General features: G+C 39.1%; 1 protein-coding gene and 1 long non-coding RNA gene across 3 annotated transcripts in view; both read right to left on the bottom strand.

Annotated features, from left to right (window-relative positions):
* Window positions 1–8,382, bottom strand: part of KIF5B (kinesin family member 5B) — a 39,325-nt gene extending 30,943 nt beyond the window's left edge. The window contains exon 1 of one of the 2 annotated variants that reach the window (XM_074900022.1): window positions 7,997–8,382. In XM_074900022.1, the coding sequence (XP_074756123.1) occupies window positions 7,997–8,122 (126 nt within the window). In that variant the 5' untranslated portion in view covers window positions 8,123–8,382. The remainder of the gene's footprint in view (window positions 1–7,996) is intronic. The other variant, XM_074900021.1, reaches the window with a different exon arrangement.
* Window positions 8,383–16,798: 8,416 nt separating this feature from the next.
* On the bottom strand, window positions 16,799–26,131 carry LOC141957022 (uncharacterized). The gene is made up of 3 exons (XR_012633045.1): window positions 26,001–26,131; window positions 18,195–18,284; window positions 16,799–17,135 (listed from the first exon to the last, which is right to left on the bottom strand). It is a non-coding gene; the product is annotated as an uncharacterized LOC141957022 (long non-coding RNA).
* Window positions 26,132–26,912: the final 781 nt, after the last annotated feature.

The raw sequence follows: 26,912 nt of genomic DNA, 5'->3' as shown, positions 1-26,912 counted from the left end.
TATATACACATTTTACATATATACAATTAATGCATATTTATATGCACTGAAATAACACCATTTTGGAGGATATTTACCATTACAAACATGTAGTGACAGAAGTGATAGTGTCCAATGTCACTGCAAACAACCTGTGCAGCATTAGCAATTTGGGTGTTTGTACTTGGAAGATTTAAACTCTTCTCCAAATTACTGCTCCAGAAAATATATAGAGGAAAATTAATCCAATAAAATTTATTTTAGAAAAATTAGGGAAAGTTCCTAGATACAATCTTCTGACAGTCTATGCAATAACTGTTAAAAATACTATTTCTCACAAATCCCAACTTATCTGATCTTTGCAGTTCCCAATAGAACATGACAACAGAAAGTGCATTAAAATGCAAATGATATTTTGCATAGTATATGTGTTTGAACGTACACACATACGTTATTCTGTATTTATATATAGCTACAGAATACACTATGGAACACTATCCTGCATGGTATTCTTATCTCTAAACTGGAAAGACATGGATTTGATGGATGGACCACTCAGTGATCAAGGAGTTGGCTCAATGGTCACACTCAAAGAGTTGTGGTCAACATCTCGATGTCTGAACGGAGACCAGTGACAGGTGGTGTTCCTCAGGGGTCGGTGTTGGGACTGGCGTTTAACATGGGTCGGGGCAATCCCAAGCACAAATACAGGCTGGGCAACGATTGAGAGCAGCCCTAAGGAGAAGGACTCGGGAGTATTAGCGGATGGGAAACTGATTATGAGCCAGCAACATGCACATGTAACCCAGAAAATCAACTGTATCCTGGGCTGCATCAAGGGAGGTGATTCTTCCCTTCTACTCTGCTCTTGTGAGACCCCACCTGGAATTCTGTGTCTAGCTCTGGGGCCCCCAGAATAAGGAGGACACAGACCTGCAGGTCCAGAGGAGACCATGAAGATGATGAAGGCACCTCTGCTATGAGGACAGACTGAGAGAGTTGGAGTTGTTCAGCCTGGAGAAGAGAAGGCTCTGAAGAGACCTTATAGCAGCCTTCCAGTACTTAAAGGGGGCCTGCAGTGAAGATGGGGAGGGTCTCTTTGTCAGGGAGTGTAGTGATAGGATGAGGGGTAACAGTTTTAAACTGGAAAACGGTAGGTTTAGAATAGATGTAAGGAAGGAATTCTTTACTGTGAGGGGGTGAGACACTAGAACAGGTTCCCAGAGAAGTTGTGGCTGCCCCCTCCCTGGCAGTGTTCAAGGCCAGGCTGGATGGGGCTTTGAGCAACCTGGTCTAGTGGAAGGTGTCCCTGCCCATGGCAGGACCTAGATGGTCTTTAAGGGCCCTTCCAACCCAAACTGTTCTATTAATATTTCTGATGCCAAATAGCAGATTTTTTATTTGCATAAAAAAACCTGAATTAAAACAAAAAGTATCAGGCTTAGTTTCCAGTAACGGAAGATACCTTGTTTAGAAAGAACTGGAGGCACAACCTGCACTAGGCTGCAATCGCCCTGCAATCTACAGATATTTGCAGCAGGTTCTGAAAAAGCTTTCCATCTCTAAACTTTTAAACAGTGTTTAGAAGGGTTTGGGGTTTTTTTAATTATTCTTTTTAATTCTCTTTAATTCTTCAGTCAAGCAAAGGCGGACTGAATTTAACTATTTTTCTTTATCTGTCCTAAAGGAAAATTATTTTTACTAATTTGAGAGTAATCCATTGACAGAATATTTTTAGGCTACCTACTCTCTATTTGCCATTTAAATGCCTTCATAAGAGAACAGAACCAAATTACAGAGTATCGTACAATTACAGTCTCTTTTGTTTCACAAAATGTTAATATAAAGAGTAACATGTATGATGAATGTCATGGAATAGTAGGAATAGAAAACCAAGCTGCAAGGACTTCACTTGGGCAGTAAGGCCTTTAATTGATCTTGTTTATTTATACAGTGAAAGCTGCTAGGCACATGACAAATTTCAATTTCCCCTCAAGGTAGCAACTGCTATCAACATACCCACAAAATTTAGTAACTCTGGCCAAAAGAATCCTCACAAGGGTCCTGTTTACATCTCATTACTTCCGCATCCCTTGCAAGTGAGAAGTGGAGTATTTGTTTACATGTTCTCAGTATTATATGTTTCTAGATGAAGCCTCAATACAACTTCAAAGCACTCAAAAATCTGGTTATAGATTTCCCTCCCCTCCCAGGTCACAGTACATTTTATCACACCTATGAAAACCCACATTAGAGGCATGTCCTTGCTCCATCACGACTGAATCAATATCTAACCAACTAGATTCAGCCAAGCATGTTCCAGGATAATTATGGGTTTTTTTAAAAATACATTACTCCCACTCAGTATGGTTTCAAATCTTTGTTATCTGCAATGCTGTGTCTTATCACTTCTCTTTACAGTCTACTTTCTACTGTAAACAACGCTAAAACAGTATTACACAGATTACCCTGCCCTAGAAATCCTCCTCATTACCTTTAAGAGATTAATCAAGAAAGATTAAAGTGTCAGATATTTTTTCTATACCAGATGCCTTTTTTTCCCCAAGTAGTAAACAATCAGATATTATTATGAACTGAGAACACAAAAGATCCAAGCAACATTACCACATGGTGTCCATAACAGTGGTAGCAGCAGTGTCACTACTGTGATATAATGCTGCTTTTGCATACTCCAGAAGTTTTCAGCAAGTGTTGCTCAAATCCTAATAGAAATTTAATCTATACAACCTATAAGCAACACAAAATATCAAGCAAACAAGCAGAGCTTCTGACTTGCTCTCTCCAAATACAGAGAATTCAACATTTACAATCACTCCCTGCCCAGCACTTGTTCTGTCAGTATTCAACTACATGACAACTTCAGCTCCCATAGTTACCTGTACTGAAGGGATGTGGTCCCACAGCAAGAACTTTGCAAGCACTCTCACAGCCCGCAAAAACGACATCTGCCAATGCGATCTAGCAGTACTTAAACTGAATCTTAATAAGGGGTTCATGTTCACGTACACAGTTTTGCAGTTAACTTGAAAACTAGTTAACCACTATCCTTATATAAACAAATGCTCAACACAGCTAAATTATACAAGATTTGGAACATGCATGAGTTTCTTCAGAAGTTATTTTGTCAGTGCCTTCACTGAGGACTACACAAAAATCTGTGATAACAACTGGACTGAAATCTTACAAGTCTGAGAAATACTTAAGGTTATCTCCACAGAAACAAATTTTAATTTTTTTTTTTTTTAACCAGTGTAACTTTCCTTAAAGTATAAAACTGGTTATTCTTAAGATTACCCAAGTTCACATTTTTTTTCATGCATTAGTATCTGAAGCAAAGTCAGTAGTGAAAATTTACTTGAAAAATCAGTAGCATGTTTTTCTACACAAGACACCCAGATGCTCGTCACTGTTTTTAGCTGGAATGGACTGTTAAAACATTGTTATCCCCACTCACGGTTAGCTTATTCTTGGTGAGAAATTGAAGTAATGAGCCTACCTTCTCTTTAAGTTCTGCATCTTTACTAAAGAACATTCTTCCCATCAGCACAAAATACACTAAAAGAAAAATACCACACTGAATAATTTCTGGAAAGTATGATGTCAAATACCTGACTCAGTTTTTCCTATTACTAAGGCAAGGTATTGCTGCTTTGACACACCTAACGGAGTCCAACATTGAGAATGAGTGAAAAGGCACTCTTCCAAATTAGTAGTTTCTTCTTAGGATAAGGAAAAAGGATTTTCTTTTTGTCTTAGCTCTATGCATACAAAACTGCAGCTGATACAGAACAGTTAATGGATCTCATCCCTTTCTGCTCTGTTTTTCTTTAATTCTGTGCAAATAACTGCAACTCAAGTATCAACTTTTACAGCAGTTACTGTTACAGAAGGACTAAAGCATGCAATCTTATTTTTAAAAATTGTGACTAGAAACTTAACTTCCAGCATGAAAAAAAGAGAGGAATTTTGGAACAAGAGTTTCCGCCAGGCTATGCTTTAGTAAAAAGTTTTTTCTAAAGAGAAGCAAGCACTGCCGGCATAAAAATGGTCATTCAACTTCAGAACAAAAAACAAATACAAGATGAGTGAGGTGCTGTACCACTTCTAAGCAAATGGTACAGCAGCCAGAATATAGCTCTCCCTTTATAGGTTACTGCAAGCTAGAATATTTGCCTTCTTTTAAAACATACCAGTATCATCAAAAAACATCTCTGTTATCCACCTTTTCATGGAATGAAGTTAAAAAAAATAGAGTAACACTGAAAAAAATATTACTGTTTCAGCTACAGATTGCAATTTTCAATTCACATTTAAAGTTGCACTGTAGATATGGAGCATTTTTATTTGTGTGCTTCTAATTAAACAGCGTTTTCCTTTACATTAGCAAATAATAAAAAGTTGTTTTAAGAATGCACCTTGCTTCTTACATTTATACAGTCTGGCACAGCCTTTCTTTCAGCAACACACATTTTCCTTTAGAATAATCTGCAGTAATAGCAAGGGATCTTTATTAACATGATTCAAACTTAACTTAAACCTAGCCTTGCTCTCATTTGCTATCCAATGCTAGTTTAAAAGGTAATGGAAAAGAAAGCTAGTTCTTTCCGGGATCACAGCGGTTACATTTCACATATAAAAGAAAAAAAAAAAAAAGTACTCTAAACAAATATGAAAATAAAGGCAGGTAGCCATGATTCTTTCTTAAAAGCTATAGAAATAAGAAACATACTATGATCATTATAGAAACATTTGGACAACAGAGAGTTGCTGCCCATTTGCCTGAATGCCTATAACCCCTCACCACTTCAGTCATTTGATGTACTGTTTTCAGTTTAGACTTCACTCCAAAATACTCAAGAGTGTCACTGTATTCAGTAATCTATCTTATCTTTTGGACAGTTTTAAGATGAGCAAGACTAGGTATAGAAATGTTTTTAAAAAAGTATAGATATGTTATGCAGAACTATAAAGCTACTCAGTTGCAAGCAGTTTTATATTTGAAAAAATAAAGGACATAATCATCTATATTAGAAGCTTGTTATTTCTCCCTGTTTGATCTTACTCAAAAGCCTGAGATCCATGAGCAAATTGCTATCAATTTTGTGTATAGGTACATTTATGATGTTTAACATAAAAGCCATATACTCCTAACAAATCACCCTATTACCTGTTTTAACAAAACTCTCACATTTAAGTAACAGGAAGAGCCATTAGAAAAAAAGGTTTAATAAAATATTAAAACAGAAAGAAGCTACCATTAATAATTTAAAAGCTCTTTACTAGTTAAAAGTTTTGTCCTGTAGAAGGACAATACTTTTTCTAAGTCTGCTCTTTAAAAGATACCAACACCATACGTCCCCTCACACTGCTGTTACACACTAGCTACAATTATAACAAGTGTTTCATCTAACACAAATCAAAATAACCCCCTTGTCCAGAAAGACAGCCATGCCAGTAATTACATAGGAGCTGGGAAGAGAAAGGCAGATAGATAGCTCAGAGATGACAGGGGAGTAAAGGAAGGAGGAGGGTTTGGTTATAGTCACTGATTTCCCTCCCCACCCTCCTCCACAGTGGAGTCAAATCTGCAGCCTGGTATAATCTCTGCTTCCACTGTCTCCTAGTTTTCAACTCCTATCTACCATTACAGGCAACTCTCTAGTATTATTAAAGAAACCTTCACTGTTTCAGCACAGACCCAGGCACACACAGAAAGTGCAAGTCCTTCTGACAGCTGAGGAAAGCAGCTATAAAAAAATAAAAGTGGCTCAATTACCGTTCAACAGGCAGCCAGTATGACATGTAGCAATAAAGACAGAAATCAAACAACTGAAAGTAACCACACAGTTTTTTATTGAGGATGTTTTTAGAAATTGTTTCATGACAAAGACTGGTTTTGTTACTATCCTTCCTTGGGAAATTCTACAACACACACAGAAGGTGGCTGGCTGCAGCCTCAAGTTGGAAGGTTCGTAACTTTTAACAAGCTGACTGAGTTTATACCAACACAAAAAAACAAGCCACAAGCTAAAGTAATTGTCTCAGCGGTTTTAGAGAACCAAGCTGTAACTTTGAGAACATCGATCTTGTCATACATGCACCATTATAAAACAAAAAAAAAAAATCACAGAACAAAAATCCTTTATAAAATTTTGTGAAACACGACTCAAAAATGGTGTCACTGCTACTCAATGTAATAATTGGGGGGGGGCACAGCAAGTCCCAGACCTAGGACCACTGACGTATTTTTTTGTTGTAATTTTTATCAATGCAGAAAACACCAAAGTACAGTGGCAACACTAAATATTAACCCCGAGCAGAAAGTCGACATGATCCCTCAGGAGCATGCCATCAGACTCTTCTACCCAGATACAGTACTGCTTCAGCCCAATTTCCAGTTTAGGTATTTTTAAAGCATACTTCAAGAGTACTTAAACAATGCAAGTTTTCTATTCTCTTTAGACGGGAGCTACTGAAAGAACACGTGGAAAATATAGAAACCTTAATGTTTTCTGACATTAAAGAAATAAACTTAACTGTAGTTTTTGAACAGAATATGTAGTGTCACAATGAATGGGTGTTCACTGACGGAAGTGAGATAATTTGTTCTAGTTAAGTTTTCCATTTTCCAGGCTTGGTTCCTTACACTGAGGAATTTACCTGTACCACCTCAGGAAGAAGAGATGTACTCCAAGATACTAGCTTGCCAGCTGAAATAAGCCCAAGTTACCTCATTTCACAAGCATGCTATCGTTCTTGTAGCTCCCGACTCATGGAATTCCATATTTTATTGACAAATTCAGTTGAATATTAACAGACTAGAGCCCTAGTATTTAGTAAGTCATACTAAAAAAAGTATTTTCTTAAATCACCTCCTTCAACTTCAGATACTGTGTGAAAAAGCTATTACTGGTGGCCTTGAGAAACAGAATATAAAACCCAAGATTGGAAGACAGATAACTAACATCTAAGTTACTTTAATAGAGGACCAGCACTGTCTCCAGAGAAAAAAGTATTTATATGAAAACAAACTATAAGTTAGCAAAAATAAAACAAACACTGCATATAAAGTGTGTTTGCACAATACCAACCAAACCAGGCAATAAACTACTGTACTTTAATTTTATATTCCAGTTCCACTTTGTAGCTAAATATAACACTGAACAAAAAGGAAAAGCGTTATCTTTTCCCCGGTAACATCCACGTTGTTTTATAACAGGCCTCATACTCTACAAGGTGACTTCAGTTAAAACGCATTTACAAACATGTAATAAGCCAAACGGTCTCTTTATGATGATTTTTTAAAAAAAGTTATTGGCCGAAGCTTTTACACACCACAAGCACCAACGAACTAGAGCCTACACTGTTTGTTGTTCTGCATTTTCTTCCCAAAAAACTCTCCGCAGACAATTACTTCCACGGTAGGTCCAACGCATGCATTTTGAGCACGTATTTAGCGGTCAAACTCATCACGGTCGCCAAAACCAGGGACAGCCTAGCCGAGGGACACACCGCAGGACTCGGGTGCTATTACCCACCTCGTAATTCACGCGTTTTCCGCGGACACACTGAAGCGTGCCCTGTGGCTCGGGCTCGGCAAGGAAACCTGACGCTACGCCCCAAGTCGCAAGCCTTTCGCCGGAGCCTTTGTCAAAGGGTTCACGACCTGCTGCCACCGACGCGTCCCACAGCCCAATGCCCACTGCTCGGGGACGTCTGCCGCCACCAGCTCCCCGCTCTTTGCCCGACCGTGCCCACAGACAGACCAACCGGCCCCGTCCACAGCTCTGCCGGCCCTCCTCCCCGTCCTCCCGCACCCCAAAAAGGCCACCCCCTCTTCCCGAGGCGTCCCCGCCCGTGGGCGCTCCTGAGCGCCGCAGCCCTGCCCTCTCCCCTCACGCCGCGCCCATCCCCGCGGTGTCTGACCCCGCCGACCCCCGACCCCCTCGACCCCCCGGCGCTTCCCCTGCCTTTCCCGTCTGGGGCGGCCCCTCACCGCGATGACGACGGTGTCTTCGCCCTGAAACTTGGCGATGTACTTGTCACCACGGGTCACTTCGGACTCGTTGAGGGGCCTGAAGCGACACATCACTTTGATGTTACACTCCGCCGGGTCCGCCATCTTAGGCCAACGCCGCCTCCGGGGCGCTCAGCTCCGCCGCCGCCCGCTGCCGCCTCTACACCGCCCGCGCCGGGGGTCTCACAAGCCGCCGTTGCCGCCGCTGCCGGGAAGCCTGCGCCCGCCCAAGCAGAAGAGAAAAGGGAAGGGCTCCTTCCTGGCCGCCGCCGCCGCCTCCCGCTCTCACTTCCTCCCCAATATGGCAGCCATGGCGGCGCCTGCAGCCGGCAAGGCCCGGCCCTCCGTCGCCGGGCAGAGGCGGTGCCGGCGGTGGGGCGGGGAGGGTGACGTCACCCTCCGCAGAGCCCAGCACCGCCCCCTCGGCTGGGACCTGCTGCGCCGGTGCCCTCCCGGCCAGGCCCGGCCCCGCCGGGGCCTTACGGCGCAGGCGCGAAGCGGTGGCGGGCCCGGAGCGGCAGCTGCCACCCGCGCGTTCCACGCCCGCGGGACTGCCCCGGGGCGGGGCCCGCCGCGAGGCGGGGCGGGGCGGGGCTCCCGGCGGCGGGCGGGAGGCAGGCGCGGCGCTGGAGGGGCGCCGCCCACCTTCCCCCGGCCGCGTCAGGCGCAGCCTCACCGCTCCCCCCCCCGTGCGGTTTGCAGCCGCTCGGCGGGGGTTAACCTCGGCCGGGGAGGCGGTGCCCGGAGGGGTGAGACCTCTCCCCGCCGCCGGTGTCGAGCACCGCGTTACCCTTGGGGGAGCGAGGGCTCCCCGCCTCCGGCCGGCGGCCGCGGTCCCGCGCGCGGGCTGCGCTAACGGCGGCGGTGGCGGCGAGGGGCCTCGCGACAGGGGCCTCGCGGCAGGCGCGCGCCTGAGCGGGGCAGTTCTACTTAGAGTCGAGTTTTGTAAGGTGCGCCTGGGAGGCCGGGTGTGAAGTAAAGGCTTAAAGCAGGACACCGAGAGGGAAACATCCCGTATTTCTTTTTGTTTGGTTGGATTTTTTTTATTCCTTGCTCGGAGAGTTTGGAAAAAACCCCACCGCTTCCATAAGGTGTTCGCAGATGTCAGGGAACTGTCAGTATTTTCTCCAAGTGCCCAATGAACTCTGTTAACAGTCCGGGAGTCTTCCGGAGCAGGGGAGCAGACGGTGTTCTCTGGGCCAGAGGCCATCAGGGTGCACCGCAGCGCACAGCCTGTGGTGTCACCCCCAGTCACGGTGTCTCTCCCCACCTTTTCATCCCAATTTTAAAAAAGCGTCAGCACCATATTTTTCTTTAGGGGCTTAGTTTATTGCAAGTTTTAGTTATTTATTACAGGGGGCTCTAATGCTAGTCAAATCAAAACTTAAGCACTGTATCTAGACAAAAAACGTCAGGTAAGCCGTTCTAAACAGAGATTCTCAAGAGTCTCATGCGTTTACAACTTTATCTCTTACATCCAGGTATGAACTTTCAAACTGGGACAAAGTACAAACTCGCAGCTTGGCTAAGTCAAGTCTGTTTCCTGACAGAAATCATGATTTGTACTGGAAATTTTTCAAATAGCCTTGAAGTTAATAATAAAATAAAAAGAGGGAGCCTTTCTCTTAAATTAGTAAATTTTAGTAGGCCAGAATGCCTCAGAATAGCAATGTCCTTCCCTTAAAAGTACATTCTTTTTTTGTTAAAAAAGGGAAGAGATTATGAATTTTAACAGGGATCATATGAAATCAAGCATCCTCTGTTTTCAAGACCCTTCTCAGTTTAGGGATTTCAATGGTGTGTTTTCACTTAGGACAGGGGTGCAAGGTTAACACTGCTTCAAAACTACTCCACGTTACAGAATTACCTTATAATCTAGTTTCATCTACAGCATCTTTTCACACAGTAACACAAAAAATATTTTTGTGCCCAGTTTATCTTATGAGGTAAGCTGTGTCTTCTAAATTGAGTTCATGTTGTAACAAGTTTATTTTTCTGCGGTGATTAAAAGTTCTGCAGGACTATGCTGTCTTATCCAGGGCAGCAACAATTACACCTCCCCACCTATCAGTAATGTGGAAATAGTTGTCTGGCAGAGCCAAGATACACAGTCTTTAGGAGGTGCAGTGCTCCTCCACAACATCTAGCGCACAATATATAGAGATACTTGTCTACAGTTCTGTTTGTCTGTGTTTTCAGTAAATGTTCTAAACATAGCTGTTATTAGCTTTGGAGTGTCAGAAAGCCTGGTTTTGTTGATTTTTATCAACAAAATTTTAGAAATGACTAATTCGTATCACCAAGATATATTAATGCATCTAACAACTATTTCTGGAATTATTCACATGCTTATGGCTAGGAATGTTCTTATACGGCTGCTAGATTTGATTCCTCAGATTTCCTATGATAGGAGGTTATTACTTTTATGAAAGGTGTGTAAATTATTTACTGCTTTTTCAATTTGCTTTCATACATGAGGAAAAAGAAATATTAGCTGCAAATTAAGAACTTCATGATTATTGCTCCCAGAAGTACATATTTCAGGTGCTAAGACATCTTTTACCGCAATTTATTTCAGAAACTCATTTTCTCATTATTCATAAGCAAAGGGGATGTATCATTAGCTACATTTGCTGATGTATAGTAAGAACATCTCAGCAAAGGAGGAAACCTCACAATGACGTGATTCTTAAGAAAATAGGTGCTCGGGCTTGCTCACCTTTGCAACATTTCAAACTGCAGACACTCCACAAAGACAAAATAGACACATGCATAGGTGATGACTCATTTTAACTATGTTGAAACAAAAAATGTCAGCATGTGTGAACTACGGAGAAGAAACCGCCCACTTTGAAGCTGTCGGTTCTGTGCAAACTCGTCGGAGAACTGGCTGGTAGTATCTCCCATTCTGGCTGTGGGACCCCTTACTAAATGAGCTCTGCTGAACTGAACTTGAGTGGTCTCATACCCCTTTCGGGGATTCTGTCATGGTATTTCTCTTCTCTGATCTGCTGTTCAAAATACTCAGCAACCATTCTTTCACGTGACCTACTTAAAGCCTGACACAATGATGAAGTGTGCTCAAAGAGAGCAGTATGTTATTCCTATTGGTGCTAACATATGTCAAAAGAGCAGTCTTGAGGGCTTGTGTTTAAAGATGTGGTGTCCCTTTCTTGAAAACAGGGCAGAGACCAAACATCTTGGTAAGTTTCCTATTTTGTCGCAGTTACAGAATACTCCTTTGCCAACCGGAAATGTATTTACTGTCTTATATATTGTTACATAATATCTGTAGCATATGTTTTTTGTCATTTGGGAAAAAAAGACTGTTTAAAAGTAATCTATTGTAATGAGAAAAAATGATGTATCGGTTGTCATAAAAAGTCAATCTTCCTGTCTGGTGCTTAAGCCTGGTATAACCTTATAAATCAAATACGTTTTCTTTATCTGACAAATGTTTGGTAAAGTTTCTTAGTAAAGACCAATGTGTTTTATTAAAAGTAATTTATCTAACAAAATTGTGTTTGTTAGTTTACTAACCATGTTTCTTCCCATTTATGATCTGTGCAATAAACCTCTAGAAATTCTTTTATGATCCGCAGCTCCTTCAGATCTTCAGTCTTTCCCAGCAATAAAAGTATGTTAAGCAAAGGGAATTGGCAAACCTGAGCCTTACAGTGAAGCTATATCTGGATAATGATGTAATTAACCATCAAAACTGTTCCAGCAGAGTAAAAGTGATCTTGATTTTGTCTTAAAAGAATATTACATATTTGAATAAATCTTTAAACCAGGTGTTTGTGGAAAAGCAAATTAAAGCTGCTTCCTCCTGCCCTTTAAAGAATTAAATTCAGAGTTTCATCAGTTGACAGTACTTATTGACATTCATTGTTCCTAATGCAAACACAAGTGCTCTTCTCATTTTAATTTGTAATGTGCTGGGAAAATATAGCACACGACTTCTGAGAATTTAAGGTGCATTCCAGGTTAAGTTTATTCCAAATTCACAAGTAAATTTGTAGGACAAAAGAGTGATTAATCTGCCAGATATGGTGTACCTCAAAAAAAATTTCTTTGTTGCTTGTAACACACTCTGTAAATAAAGGCTATTAAGATGATTTATGAAGTCTAGCATCATTGCCTAATACTGGAAAAGCATAATTTCAAGTGACAAAATTTTATGGTTCATAGGTTTCATCTTATTCAAATACATTTTAAAGTCTCTTTACCAACAGACTGTGTCTGGTCAGCTCAGCCTGAGGAACTCAACTAAGTAAATTGTTGAGATTAGCAGTTTGGTAGATGGAGTTTAGTGGCCTAAAATACTATTGGAGTCCAACTAGATTATCTGAAGCTCTCATTCAGTTATGAAATTCTAAAGCTTCTTTTCACTCCAGCAAACAATATGATGTGGAATGTATCTCCTGTCCCAACCAAGTTTAGACTTCTGTGTGAACTAGAAGGATGAAACATACTTTGAGGATGCATCTGCTGATACACATTAACTTCTTCTTGACAACAATATGAGTAATTCTAAAAATTTTTTTAACTTTTAAAACTGGAAAGGCATAAACCCCAGAAAAACCTCTAGTTTGTTCCCAATCACCAAGATCATATTTAATTATTTTAATAGCGTTAGGATAATTAAAAGCAAAAGCAAGCTCTGGGAATAATATCACATTTTACATGTTTATTTTGGCTAATCTGTGCAAATTCATGCAAACATTTTGTCAGCTCAGTACCTAAAGCATTGACTCTAAATTCTCTTTGAAGAAGGAGCACCCTTCTGAGCCTCGTTTACATTTTAACCATTAAAACCATTCAGCATCTATTGTTTGAAACAACCCATCATAAATCCCTATTCTCAGTTGCTTTTCATTGTTTATAAGCCTTACTAAACTCACCGCTGGATTGTATCTTAGCTTGCTGGATGCCTGCCTGAAGCAATTTTTTTATAGTTGTGGAACAAATAGTTTAGTTATTTTGAAGAATGAGATTAGACATGCGTTGTTTGCCATTGCTGCTGAAGGAAAACTCTTATAACCATTTCATGTGGGAGCTATAGTTGGGAACCTAAGGATCAAAATGTGGTGGGGAAACCCGTGTCAAGGCTCTGCTTTGGGTTATATAAAACCACTCAAGACTGACCTTGGGGGGGAAAAAAAAAAACCCAACAAACAACAAAACACGCATATGAACATATTGTTTAGAGTCCTGTGGAAGCTTTTACTAGAGGTAAAAACCTCCATCCCATCACAGCTACTGTCTGGGACTAATTTATATATATGAATCACTGAACAAATGAATTTGCCCCCTGTCTAGGCAACAGGGGTTTAGCAGACTTTCTTTTTGCATTTTATCTGTTTCATCTGGGAGTTGGAGCTGAATGTAAGGATCATGACTTTCTTGAATTCAAGAAGAAGGAAGATGTTTTATTCACAGAAGGAATCAAGAAGTAGTTGGGATAGAAGAAGGAAAGCAGAAGACCCAAGTTGGGCGACACAAAAGAACCAGGCAGAAAAGTGTGTGACTGCTGCAGGAGCTCCTTCAACATCAAGAATGGGATCTCAGATCCTTCAATTTCCACTGTCAGCAAACAGATGTGAAACCCTCCAGCAAGCAGGGGAAGCTTTGCACATGCAGAGGGACATCACCCTATAGCTACCATACGCTTTGTTAGTGAAAGGGGCAGTGGACCTGAAGTTCAGTCATGAGAGAATCTGTGGTAGCTGAGGTACTCCAGAAAAGAGTTGGCTCAGGTGCTGCAGAACAAAATTGATGCCAATATGGTGTAAAGAGAAATTTTTAGGCTTTTCAAAAGATAATTATGCACTGGACAAGCTTTGCAAAAATTAGCATCCAAATATTTAAAAGGGACAGAAAATTGTTCTTGGCTGATCCAACCACAGAGGTATGGTATTGACAGGAGTGGTGGTCTCACAATAGCCTGATTTCAAACCACTGATGGCTATGGACATCACTACTTCACATCTCAGACTGCATCCAGAAATGACAAGAAATCCCACTGAGACCATCATTCTGCCATATACTTAGCTGGTGGTGAAACTAGGATTTCATAGGGAAGCAGAGATTAGATCCTTACCCAGGTGCAAAATGGAAGTCATCCTTAACTATGTAACATCAGTGTTGCGCTTTTTTTTTTTTTTTTTTTTTAGTTTCAATGTTGTTTATTCATTGCAAAAAAATAGGGGATACAAGTTACATTGTAAACTTTACAATCAACAGTAGATCCAAAGACTGTGCATCCTTCAAAGTGTCAGTCACAGCTCCTCATTGATATGATGTATAGATCACCTTGCTTTATTAATCTAAGTGCTTTTATGTGGCAAAAAACACCACTCTAAAATAATCCAGGTGAGGTTATAGCTAATTTGTCTTCCTTCAGACTCAGAGAAAGGAGAGAACAGAAAGTAGGTTGAATGATAAGGAAATGTCAAGCTATGTATTATGATCATATATACGATATATGATATCTATATGATATGTATTATCTATCAAAATACATTAGTGTCTTGTGTACTTTAAAGCGTATCACAGTGTCTCCAGTGGTCTCATATAGCTGGCTGTAAGGGTGTCAGAAATCGTATGCAATTTCCCATCTTGAGTGTGGAGGAACAAATCCCTGGGTCTTTTTTTTGAGAGAGAGTTTGTCTTGAGATTGTGCAGGTGATTCAGCAACATCTTATTTTCAGTAACTCAGAAAGCTTTCAATGGCGCTTATGGAGTCTTCTCTGAGACTTTTGTCTCCGCTGTGATTAAGAGTAGTTCATCAAGCACTTGCAAAAGAAAAGTCTAAATTCATGTGTTTTTCTGAATTTTAATTTACAGTATCAAAGAACTAAAAAATTCCTAAATGTAGGAGTTCAAACCCCATCTTTTCATATGTTTCTTCAAATTCTAAAGCTCAAAAGATTAGTATTTGGGCAGGTCTAGTTGATTTCTTAGGGAAGGACCTTAAAAGCTTGCTTGAGCAGAGCTAGCATCTTGCTTTCCTTCTTGTTTATTAATTCTTGGAGGTAACTGGTCAAGCTTGTCATGCTTCTATCAGACAATGAAAATTGAAGGCAGAACTAGTTTAAGATATATGGGGTTTGCCTCCTGCTGATATTGTTCCAAAAAATTATACCTGGCTAGATCTTTTTGTCCAGTTCATGCATCAGAAAACATAGGGGTTTATGACTGTTGAAAGAAATAGTGTTTTTCACAGTCACTACACACACACACACACACACACACACACACGAAAAGTGATTGTAAAATCCACATTTATTTTGAGTCATTCTGTTTAGAAAGATGACCATAAAGAGCTTTTTACTTAGCAAATTTGAAACATGCTTATACTCAAAATCATGTTTGAAATCTATTGGAAAAAATAATTTTATGAATTTCTATATAAACTCTGCAGAAATAATGCTGGAGGAGAGGAATCCAAACCTTTTCCTAGTTCTTTTTATCAACAGAATTATCTCAATTCTGACACTTATGCTTGGTGACAGCGCATGAGATATGCAGCATAGAGCTGACTTTCAGTGTTGGTTTGAAATTGCTAGGTTGAAAGTGCTTTTTCAGGTTATATGCTGAAGAAATTTCCCTGGCAATGGTAAACAAACTATTCACAGGGGTTGAGAGGGTGGGACAACTGTGCTTCAAAATCAACCTTTTCTATTAAGTTCCTGCTGACCTCACACAGACTCACCATCCTGACTTCTAATCTTCCCATAAATGGATTTGTCTTGCATGCAGAGAAGTTAAAGTCTTCATTAGCTGGAGAGCTGCCCTAAGTGAAGGGAGTGGGGTGTGTGTGTGTGTGTGTGCATGTGTGTACATGCATGCATATGCATTTGTCATAGTGCAATTCATACCGTTTTCTCCGTCTCCTTAGAGTCATATTTTCATCAAGCTCATTTTACTGTGCTCTCCGTAGGACACAGTAGAGAGATTTCATCAGCTTTTCAAAAAGTTTAGTAAAAGTCTTTTTTTTTTTTTTTTCAGATCTGGATGTTTGCCACATCTTACAACATGAAGTTACTATGTGGGAAAGCAGCAGTTCTTAGTGGTTATTCAGAAGCTTTGGTGCTGAAGTGCTGATTTAGCACACTGAGGAGTGGCTGAGTAAAGAAAATCAGGTAAGGGATGAGACAGGTACTAATCACTTTCTGGCAACATCTAAGGAGCTTTTGTCATCCCAAGTAAACTTCTATCCATCCATATTTCATTTTATGCAGGTGGTCCGTTTTAAGCTTTTATATAGCCCTACCCTGTCTATCCAACGCTGTAATGGCTTTCCCTGACATATTTGTTGCTTTCCCAATGTCCAGCAGGCATGTCAAGCAGTTCAAAAAAAGCATAGGCACTAATATAACCTTTCTTGCCCCTTGCTTTAATTATATTTAGTTCTCTCTTCCTTAAGTACCTTCACAACATTAAAGATCATTGGTTTTTCATTCCATGATTTGTATGACTTTGTCACTGTTTGTTCATCTGTCCTTGCCTCTGCTTATGGTTTTCTTGTCCTCTTTCCTCTGGTAGTGATAACAGGATACAGTTTTTCTCCCAGAATTGACACAATGCTCTGTACTGCATCACTCCAGCTATCAAATCATCTGGAAGAATTACTTCTGTCATGAGGCCTACCAAAATGGTCAACAATATGGGCAAAGACAAAAGAACAGTGGGAACAATGTATGAAACTCTTTATTTCTGATATCAAGAAGATATGGCTTCATCTTCAAAGATTTTAATCCTTTTGACCATGGTACTTCTAAGTTCTTCTTCACTAGACATCAGCAACCTTGTTTTCCTAATTTTTTGGAGAACATTATAAAGCACAGCCAGAAATAGAGAGAAAAAAATGGAATAGCAGGACTGAAATTGCCTTTGTGATTCCTATGCCTCTTAAATAATTTTATTCTGATTTGTCCATACGCACCTCCTTCAGAAACAATAGTATCATCATTCCTGGCAAAGACTGCTTCCTTCCTTGGTTACAGCTGTGAAGACAGGGTTTGTATTTAGATGGAAAAACAAGGAAATGGATTCCTCAGTTGGTATATTCTCCATTTTTGGAATCACAAAAAAGCATTAGACTTGCCAGCAACTAAAAGGCAAGGAAACATAATAAGGTTTCAATAAGGTTTATGTCCTTTAAAATGGGAAACAGTACCCCTTGCAGTAGCTGGAATTTATTTATCATAACATGAGGAAAATTAGAATTTTCTACATGCCCTTTGTGCTGGCCAAGCATTTAACAGGCAACACACATGGGTGATAGATCATTTCTCTGATGTGGGATTAAAGGTTTACCTTGAAGAGTATGTGGGGGTTAGGATAGAAGAGGGTTGGGAGCTGAGATGGAGTAAGCTGAAGCACATGCTTCATTGGCCATTGCAACTTGCCAGTGGCCTGTAAAAGGTTATTAAAGCCACTGTAGATTTGAAGCCTTTTGTGGCCTTTAGTTCCTCTTATCCACCAGACCTATACCCAGTAATGGCTCAGCAGGATAGTTAGTCTGCATGGACCTTGTGCTGTCACACTGAGATCACTAGAGGCATCTAAGTTAGCTACTGTTCACATGCTGGATGTATATACATATATGTGCATTCTCAAAATATGCAGTGTCGCACAGATGAGCACTGGTTTTGTAGCCTTTTCAGAAATTAAATTCTTACAGTGACAATTTCATTTGCATGAGGAGTGTCATGGGTTTTTTTGCTTCCAGTACTGGTATCTTGTGTAGGTATTAGCTCCCAAAGGGCTGGAGGAGTGTCTTGATAAGGGAAAATTTATAATGTTTGGAAAAAACTTAAATGAAACTTCGATGGGAAATACTTTCACTCAAGATAATCAGTTAAATACTTTAAGAATAACTTGTAAAATAGTTTTATAGGTAGATTTTAAAGTTCTTCAGAATATTTTCTAAAGTGAAGATGTATTTGAAATTAACTGCATTAATGTCATACTTCTAGTATGAGATATCAACAGTCTTTCTATGCTGCAGGTCCAGTTTACATTGTTTTTAACACTGGTCAGAGTTAGCAGCCTTGTAACAAATATCTGTATGGATATCAGGATCCTTTTTTATCAGGGTCCTTTTTCAAGTGTTTTCCCTGGAACAGACCCTTCTATGTTTCTGATATAAAATTCCATCTTTGCTTACCTGTTAATTCTAAGTCTGATCAACGTAATCTTCTTTTCACTTCCAAGTCAATAATACTGGTGGTTTTCATTTTCAATTGTTTAATCCTTCCTATTTTCAGAGAGAGCAGCAGCAGCATTAACAATACACTGAAGTAATTTAGTACATAAAAGTTCCACTTCTATTGTTATGTGCATTTGTCATTATTAAAAAAAAATGTATTTATTTACTTTGTAAAGATACTATCGGTATTTTATGTGTGATATTCAAATGTTATATATATTTCTCACTGTTGATAAAATTAAGTACTGATGATCAAGTATCCAGAGCAATATAATTCCCAAATAAATTGAAAAATGGGAGAGGAAAGAATACTTCTTAAATCCCTTATCAATTTCTGGAAATCTTCCCTCTCTAACATTATCAGCATCTCATGGTTCACAGTGGCATAGATGAGTACCAGACATAGTATGCTTTGAAAAGAATTATACGTATATGTTTTGCATTTAATCTAGGATTTGCAAGGTTGATTATATCAACCTTTTATGTATGAATTGACTATCTGGAGCAGCTGTCCTCAATGATTACAGATTAGTCCTGCCTCCATTGCTGGAAGGTACAGCCTGGTCTACAGGAAGCAGCACTGATTTATATTATTTTAGACATACAATATTTAGCAGAATAATTTAAGGGTTAACACACAACTTCATGTTATTTTAACAGAAAAAATGCATTAGATCGCTGTTGTATTTCCCATGGCTAGGTTTCCCTGGGAAAAGATAGACAACAATGGTACATTGTTATAAGAATCTCAAGTGTTTTAAGATGGAGGTTGATAAGTTTATGAATGGGGAATCACAAAACAAAATAAGAATGACTCTGAAGATAGAATTGAAGCTTGAGATAACTGTTCTTTTGTATCCATATTAGCAGGGCTGCTACCAGATGCACGTTGGAGAGGAGATTCTGTGTGCTTGCAATGTTTTAGCATCCCATTACAGGACTTCTGTTCCTTAGCTATGGGAGTTGGTAGGAGGGGGTGGGCTTCGTTCTTGGTGAGATGCACTGCAGTTGCTTCTGGTGTTAGGAGCTCTTGGAACATCTCAGGATCTTCTGGTCAATTTAATTCCAATTCATACTACTGTAAGGATGTTGGGAAATGATCACTCCTGCTTTCTTTTTATGGTACACTAGAGTTACAGCTTTTGTCCCTTTTCTGTGTCACAAGTTTTACAGGCAATCAGGAACAATGTGTCCTCTGAGGTACAGGATTGTTCATGGAGTAGTTGTATGACTCTTTTAAGACTAAGTATCTGTTGCAGTGGTTCTTGGATTGCCTGGGACGTCATTTAGTGACCTAAGTGGTCTTTTTCAGTCCTCTGTTGCTATGTTCTAGACTGTGCTAAGATCTGGATCCAGAGAATGAGAAGCAGTGCTAGTGAACTTGGAGGGCTGGCCATTTTTAACTCTGATTCTTTCTCTTAGAACTCTTTTTTCTTGACCAAATAAAAGATTTCTTGAGAAATCCCAGCTGAGAGTTTTGTGGATGTTGAATGTGTAACAAGAACTGGTTTTGCTCCAAGTACGAGGTACATTTTTGTTTTCTCCTATTTGCATGTAGATGTGGGAAGTGGCACAGCTCTTTCCTGGGAGGCAGGCATTTCCTTTCTTTCTTGTACTTCACAACTCAACAGCATGACTTGGTCTTTAAAAAGACAAGTACTAGCGTGCTGGTTGCATCACTTTAGAATTAACTAAAAAATCCAATGTTGTATAAATTTTTATTAAGATCACTGAAGGCTTTATGAGATATACAAGATTGTAAAGGAAACCCTTTCAGAAAAAGTGTGTTCTGATGCATATAAGTTTTTTACTTTAAATAGCATTTATTTTCTGAGAAAAAAAAATACATGAATATGACAGATTTTTACTTAGCAAATCCATTTTCTGTAAGGATTTTATCTGCACACATAAGTGACAGAAGTAATTTTGCTTTGTTTTTTATTCCTCTTGACATGGCAATTATGTATTAGGTAATAAGCTGAATTTTGTTCCTTTCTATACATGGTCAACAGAATTTACTGCATTGTTAGCAAGTATATTTATGTAACTTAATGAGAGCACTGAAAAGGAGTTTGCATTGGAAAAGGTTTAGTTTGCTTCAGACAGGCTTCCCATGAGATTACCGGTGTTCATGCTTTGATCTCTCCTCAAGGTTCAGCACTAAAACAAACAAAATCATATAAACAAGACTTTAAAGTTGCTGTCAACTGGTTAATTGATTATTATTTTTGCCAGATTACTTTGCTCCCACAAAGAAAAAAACACCCAAAATAGTATTCTTTTATCTGTGGGAACACTGTTCTTCTGGTATTAAATTTTTTATGGAGAAATATCAACAGAAAACAGTTTGTCTAAGAAAACATCATATACCATAGTATATAGGGACCCTGGTATTCATGGTCTGTCATCTGGCAGGTGTCCAGGAGAGTCTCTTCAGCATTTGGACTGGGGAGAGCTGAAGTTTGGTCTGCCAGAGAGGTGTTATGTTATTTTATGACCTTGCCTGGGGCAGGAAGCTTCTTAGAGTGTTAAACAATCAGAACAGTTAAAACCTAGAGCAGATTTCACCTAACCTATCATAAGCATCTAGAATCTAGTCTAGCATCTAATCTAGTCTTCCTAGTCTCTTTTTATAGTCTGTGGACAAATTTAAATATCCCAGAATGTGATTTATGTCATTGTAAGATGGGTCAGATAAGTCATACTTTGGAAAGGCCCATATATCTTCTGTTGACTCTCCAAAAGTAAACTAACTTGGCTCTGGACAGCCAAATTCTAGATGCCTAAAGCTTAGGTAGGGATGCATACTGTATTGGACTCCCAAGTAGGAGAATTTTAGTCAGATGCTTAAATTTATTCATGGAGCTCTTAAATGTAAATTTGAATCCACCTTAAGAAGATTTCCAGAAAACTGCCAACAGCAGCCATACATCAGTCTCAGAACATCCCTTTTAATTACATGATAGTCTCAGATATTTAGTACACTTTTTAGAACAGTTTTTCCAAAGCAGAGGCTGTATTTGGCACTCATTTGAAGGGAAGTGTTCAAATGACGTAGAATCAGATTGGTTCTCTGTATTTTGCAAACATCAAATAGAATCCATTAAAATGTTATGGATTCAAACTTTGTGCTGAAATACTTTCTGTAACAGCTCTGTCATTAGCCCTCTGAAAGGGCTGATTAGACTCGGATATGAGTTATGAGCATGGTATTTGTGTACATAGTGAAAGGTGTAGGACATCAGCAGGAGGGTAGGACTAGATGATCTCCAGAGCTTGCTTTCAGCCTCAGCTATTCTGTGATCCATGATAACTGCACTTCTGGAACACACATACATACATCCTATCCCCTCCTCCCTCTGTGCTGTCCCTCCTCAATCGTTCTGTCTACCCTACTACTGCAATTTCTCTGTTAAAAAAAACCCAAACTGAAACTGGCTTTTTAAAACTTTTAAAGAAACATTCTACTTTTATGCCAAAGAGACAAATTTGACAAATGCCTGTGGTATATTTGAAAGAAAAGTAAGAAACAATCAGCTTCAAAATGGCATCCTTTACAGATTGACTAAACAGTCTGCCAGTAATGAACTACTATGCACTTTTCTCACCAGGTGGGAATAGAAAGATCATTATCAATGAATGAATGTCAAATTGAATGAAAACAAACTCACAACAAAGTACAGAATTGTGTAGTGAAGTTACCTACCCACACAGGATTAAAAAACTTGATCTGGTGGCATATTATATGCATTTAACTGACACTTTTAAATGATCGAAATCAGATATTCCACTAGCAGAGCACAGCATAAAATTTTCCTTTTAATTTATATATTGTTTTATGTGGCTATCAGAGCGATTATCTGTTTTGGAAGGGACAATAAAGAAAATAACATGAAAAATAAATTACAATATGTTATGCTGGGGCATATTTTTGCTATTTTCTTTTTGTTTCTAAATACACAGTTCGTTTTCATAAGCTCCAGCTTATGAAAGATTATGAAACGGTCCTTATTATCATTTAATGTATCTCCATAATTTAGAATCAAATCATAAAAATCTCAGCATCCGCAATCAAAATTAAATTTAAATAGAGGAGCAGTATCAATATTTTGAAAATTTCTGCAATCTTTTCAAGTTCATTTTTCCACATAGGAGAATGTTTTCACTGTTGCAGTTGAGATATAAGTGAAAATAATTAATTCCACGTCATTCAAGATGTAGGATTTGAAGATAGGAAGTGGTCTAGTATTCTGATACCAGACTCCTGAAGCAAGTGCCTACAGACTGATTCATCTATATGCAATAGTCCTCATTCAAACAATCTCTATAAATTTTTTTTATCCAGTTTTAACCCTGCAGCAATGCTTATGATTTCCTAAAGAATCAGAGAAAGCTGATGAATCGGCTGTGCATGTGCTATTTACTGAAAAAAAAAAAAAAATTGAAGAATTATTTTGATTGAATGAATTTCCTTTTGATTTTTTTCTGCTTTGCCATACTGTGTTTTTAGATGAGTCAAATTGATGACTGAAGAATAAGTATAATCTCTTGACATTACATGCATATGTTGACATGCTGCCAAAATTCAATCTCTTTGACAGCATTACACTTGCTTATATTTTCAGATACTGTTAATGGAGCTTCAGGGCTGTCACATAGCTAATCAATCAGGTGACGGATGATTTGACTTTCAACTGTGCAAATTAATGCAATAGATGTCTATCATAAATAGACATCCATTGATGTCTATTTTATTAATTAATTTTGATATTTCTGAGGTTGCCACAATAAGATATCCTTTTCAACAGAATGCTTTATTATTTTGTCAGAGGAACAAATGTTTCATTGACAAAACCTGAAACATTTGCCCTAGCAAGCTATATAATTTTAAATCACAAACATTACTTCTATTCAACTGTGTGTATAATATTGTTTTCACAATATGCTGATTGCCTGCTGTCTGACAATCTACCACGAGCAGTTCTGCACTAACTACTATGAGTCTGTGCAGAGACTTTTTCATTCATTTTGGAAAGTACAAAGTGTTTTTCTTTGGGTATGTATTTTTGTTTCTTAATGTGAGATTACCATTGTCATCTATGATCTTACAGTTCAGATTGGGAATGTAACCTGGTAAAACTGCAGAAAGAATATGTAGACTCAGCCAAACTCATAAATGTAATGTTTGCTCTGCATCCCCTGTATTTTGTACGAACAGAAATATTGGCTTTTTACAGCTAGCAGTTAGCTTGGGATGCATGTAAAAAAACCTTTCAATTACAAAACGTTAATTAATAAGGTAATTATAGCTGCAGATGAGTCTGAGCTATTTTGCAGATGCATTTTAATCTTACCTTGTATGTCTGTATAAAGTTTGTAAAGCAATATAGGGTCCTTCGGTGTTAAAACTGCTTGGGTATTCAGCAAATCTTTGAAAAAAAAGCATCACCCGTGATCATACAAGGCAAGAACTGCTATTTACTTTGGCATTAATGAGCCTTTCCAGCACTTTTCTCTCTTGCATGCCATTTTTCTGCCTGGGTTACAAGTGCAAAGACAAAGCCCCAATGCTACAACTAGCAAAGAATCAAACACAGAGCCATAACCCTGATCTCCACTTCAAGACGCAGATCATCTTATTTTAATACGTTTATTGAAGTCTTGTATTTTTATAAATGAAATAGTTCTCAATTTTTCCATTTCTCGGTGATTTTCTGCTCAGTGAGATAATATCCAAACTCATAAGCTTTTCAGAAACCAGTCGCAAACAGTTCTGCTTTATTTGATCTGCAAATACAAGCCATTAGGCATAGAGTTGGTTGGGGCTTTTTTTACATTTTGTTTTACTATGTCTTTTCCGCCTTTTACTTTGCCGAGCAAAACATCTGTATTAGCTAAACAAGTGATGAATCAAAAGAACATCACACTCTGTCTGTATGTATTTAGAGGATATAGCAGGTTGGCTGCATGTGAAATATGCATGGAAGTTCTTTATTCTGATTGATTTATTTTAATTAACATTATTTCAAGTTTTTTATCAGAGGAAAGTTGTTGAACAGGAACCAGCTTTTGTTTTTTCATTGTAAGGCCAAGATTAGGCTCCCTATTCAGTAAGTAGAACAAAACTAGGTAGAGGTTTGAGCAGTTTCCTTTCACACTTAAACAGTAAAAAGAAACCCTTCTAAATTCCTAAAATGTTCAAGTGCTTTGCAGTGGGAGGCATAACCTCATGCCTCTAACAAACTGGGTCAACCCTCCCATCAGTAGCAGCATACTACTGCCAGGTATTTGCTTGGTCTTCTGCAGGGAGAAATAGGCCAGTTCCCAGCACAGAAGTGTCCTCAGCACCCAAACTACCATTTTTGTCACACATGTAAGCCATCTGGGCAGCAGCGAGTGATGGATGAACAGAGGAGTGACATGTCTTTCTCATCCTACTAGTGGTATTTTCAAGTTAGGACTGAGATTCATTAGCAGTGGGAGAAAACTGCTGCTGTTGCTCCCTTCAGTCACACAGTTGGAGCTGTAATTGCTGTGAGTGCAGAAGGCCCACACAGAATATTATTAAATTTCCCCTAAGTCTTAGTTTGGGCATAGTGGGACCGAAAAGGACATAATGTAACTTTATGCCTCAGAGCACAGGACAGTGTCAGTTTAAGAAAACAGTGCTTTGCAATTGTTCTCTGAAAACAATGTTCCCTTCCTGACCACAACCCATGGTAAAGTGCATTACCATTTTGGATGGGTTTTTTCAGCTGAGAAGAAGAATGGAACACTAGAAATTCTCACTGTATTTATTTTTTTCCTGTCCTGTCTTCATCGAAATTACATCGAGAGATTTCACTAGCATAGACAGAAAGAGTTACTATCCTGCTCTCTGAAAAGAATTCGACATTGCTATTCTGAACTAGACCAAAGCAATTTGGAGAACAAGTCAAAGCTAGAACTAATATTTAATTGAAAGAAGCAAACAATTACTGCTTCCTTGGTGATAGAATTATTCCTCCCTCATAATGATGAAATGGATTTCAAGGAAAATGCATCTTCAGATTGACTATGGAAGCTGTAAAGATGTTTGACTTTGCTGACAGCAGAGCCACAAGAAAAAAGAAGTAAAAATATCCTGAGCAGTCTGTGTGGTAATTATAAACACACACAAAGTAGGCTTCTCATCGCTGTCAGTCCTCCTCTTGCCAACTGACCCATCTGTTCACCATGAAGGTCCTCTCATGTGATTTCTGTATGAAGTGTTGAGGTGTTTTCTGAATATTGACAATGGTCTCTTTGTATGCTGAGCAGAGCAGGGTATACTCTCAGTCAGTCAGCTGATAGGCATAACCAAGAGAAATTCCTATAAAGTTTTTTCTGGGTTGAAAGTTGGAGGAAAAGTTATTGTTAGAATTTTTTTTCCCCTGTTCATTATAAAAAGGGAAAGAAGGAAAATTAATCATAAAATCAGTAAGTGACATTTGAAGTCAGTTAGATATATTCTAACCCCTGCAAAATTTCCTGAAGTATAACTTCATTCATGAAAAGAAAGGTAATTCTTCCAGCAGTATCACGTGCTTTTCCTCCTTCCAGAAACAGAAACTTATTTGCTTTCTCTAGTGAACTCAATCTAATTTTTGTCTAGGAGTGCACAGTGGCTATGAATTCAAAGGGACCAAGGAGGCCAAACAGTGTTTTGGTATCCCTCACCTCTCACATGGGTGAAGAAATGAGTGACACTGCCAAAAAGAAAAGGGTATAAGGACTCTCACTGACCTGTACAAGCGTCTTTTCACAGTGTCCAAAAGATCTTCAGCAATGAAGTCTGGGTACTGCAGTAATCCTGCATCCCCCATCGCCAAGGAGAGAATGCAATCAGCAGGGTGAGTGTAGGGATACATGCCAAGCCCTCCTGCTGGACCTGCATCTATCCTAAGACTTTAGCAAACAGCCAAAGTTAGCTGGGGACAAATGCTGCTCTTGCCCACAGCATGTCTCTTATCCCCACCCGCTGAAAGGAATCCTGTGCTTGGCACCAGATTGCCAGGAGCATGGGATCGCTCCCCTCTGCTTGTTCCTCAGCCCATTGTAGTGCCAGCCAGAGCAGAAGCCAGACTATGGAATTCAGATTTTGGAAACTGAGCATCAGTAATTCAGCAATTTCCCTGCACCCTCCAGCAAAGAGATCATTCTAAAGCATGGAATTTTTTGTTTTAAATTTTGCCTGATTGTCTGTTTAGCAGAAGATTTAATCTGTTCAAGATCTCAGGAACTCTTTTTGACCTCAATTAATGCTTTGAGGAACTAAGCTAGTAAGTGTTTGAGACATTACTTTACCATCGCAGGAATATATATATATATATATATTAGAAACATGTGCTTTGCTAAAATGGTCTTGGAACAGTTTCTGCATGCCTCTGTGTCCCCTTGGATCATTACTACCATTCTTTCTGTGCTGGCATTCCAGAGCTGCTGATTCACAGCCTGCATCTGGTTCTGTAGCATTCTTGCCAACTCAAAGCCTAATGCATTATTTGGACACTTAACTTGCTCAAGTCATTCTCCCTCTATCACTGACTTGTTTGTTTTAGCATCCTGTGTGCTATAAATACATTTCTGCCTTTCCTCACTATATTTGATAAGGCTATTTGATTTATCGGAAATAAAGTGTTTTATTTCCTTCCTTCT

Source organism: Athene noctua, chromosome 2 (genome assembly GCF_965140245.1).
Source record: "Athene noctua chromosome 2, bAthNoc1.hap1.1, whole genome shotgun sequence".
Lineage (NCBI taxonomy): Eukaryota > Metazoa > Chordata > Aves > Strigiformes > Strigidae > Athene > Athene noctua.
The sequence above is the reverse complement of the archived record's forward strand: the minus strand, read 5'-3'. Positions and strand labels throughout refer to the sequence as shown.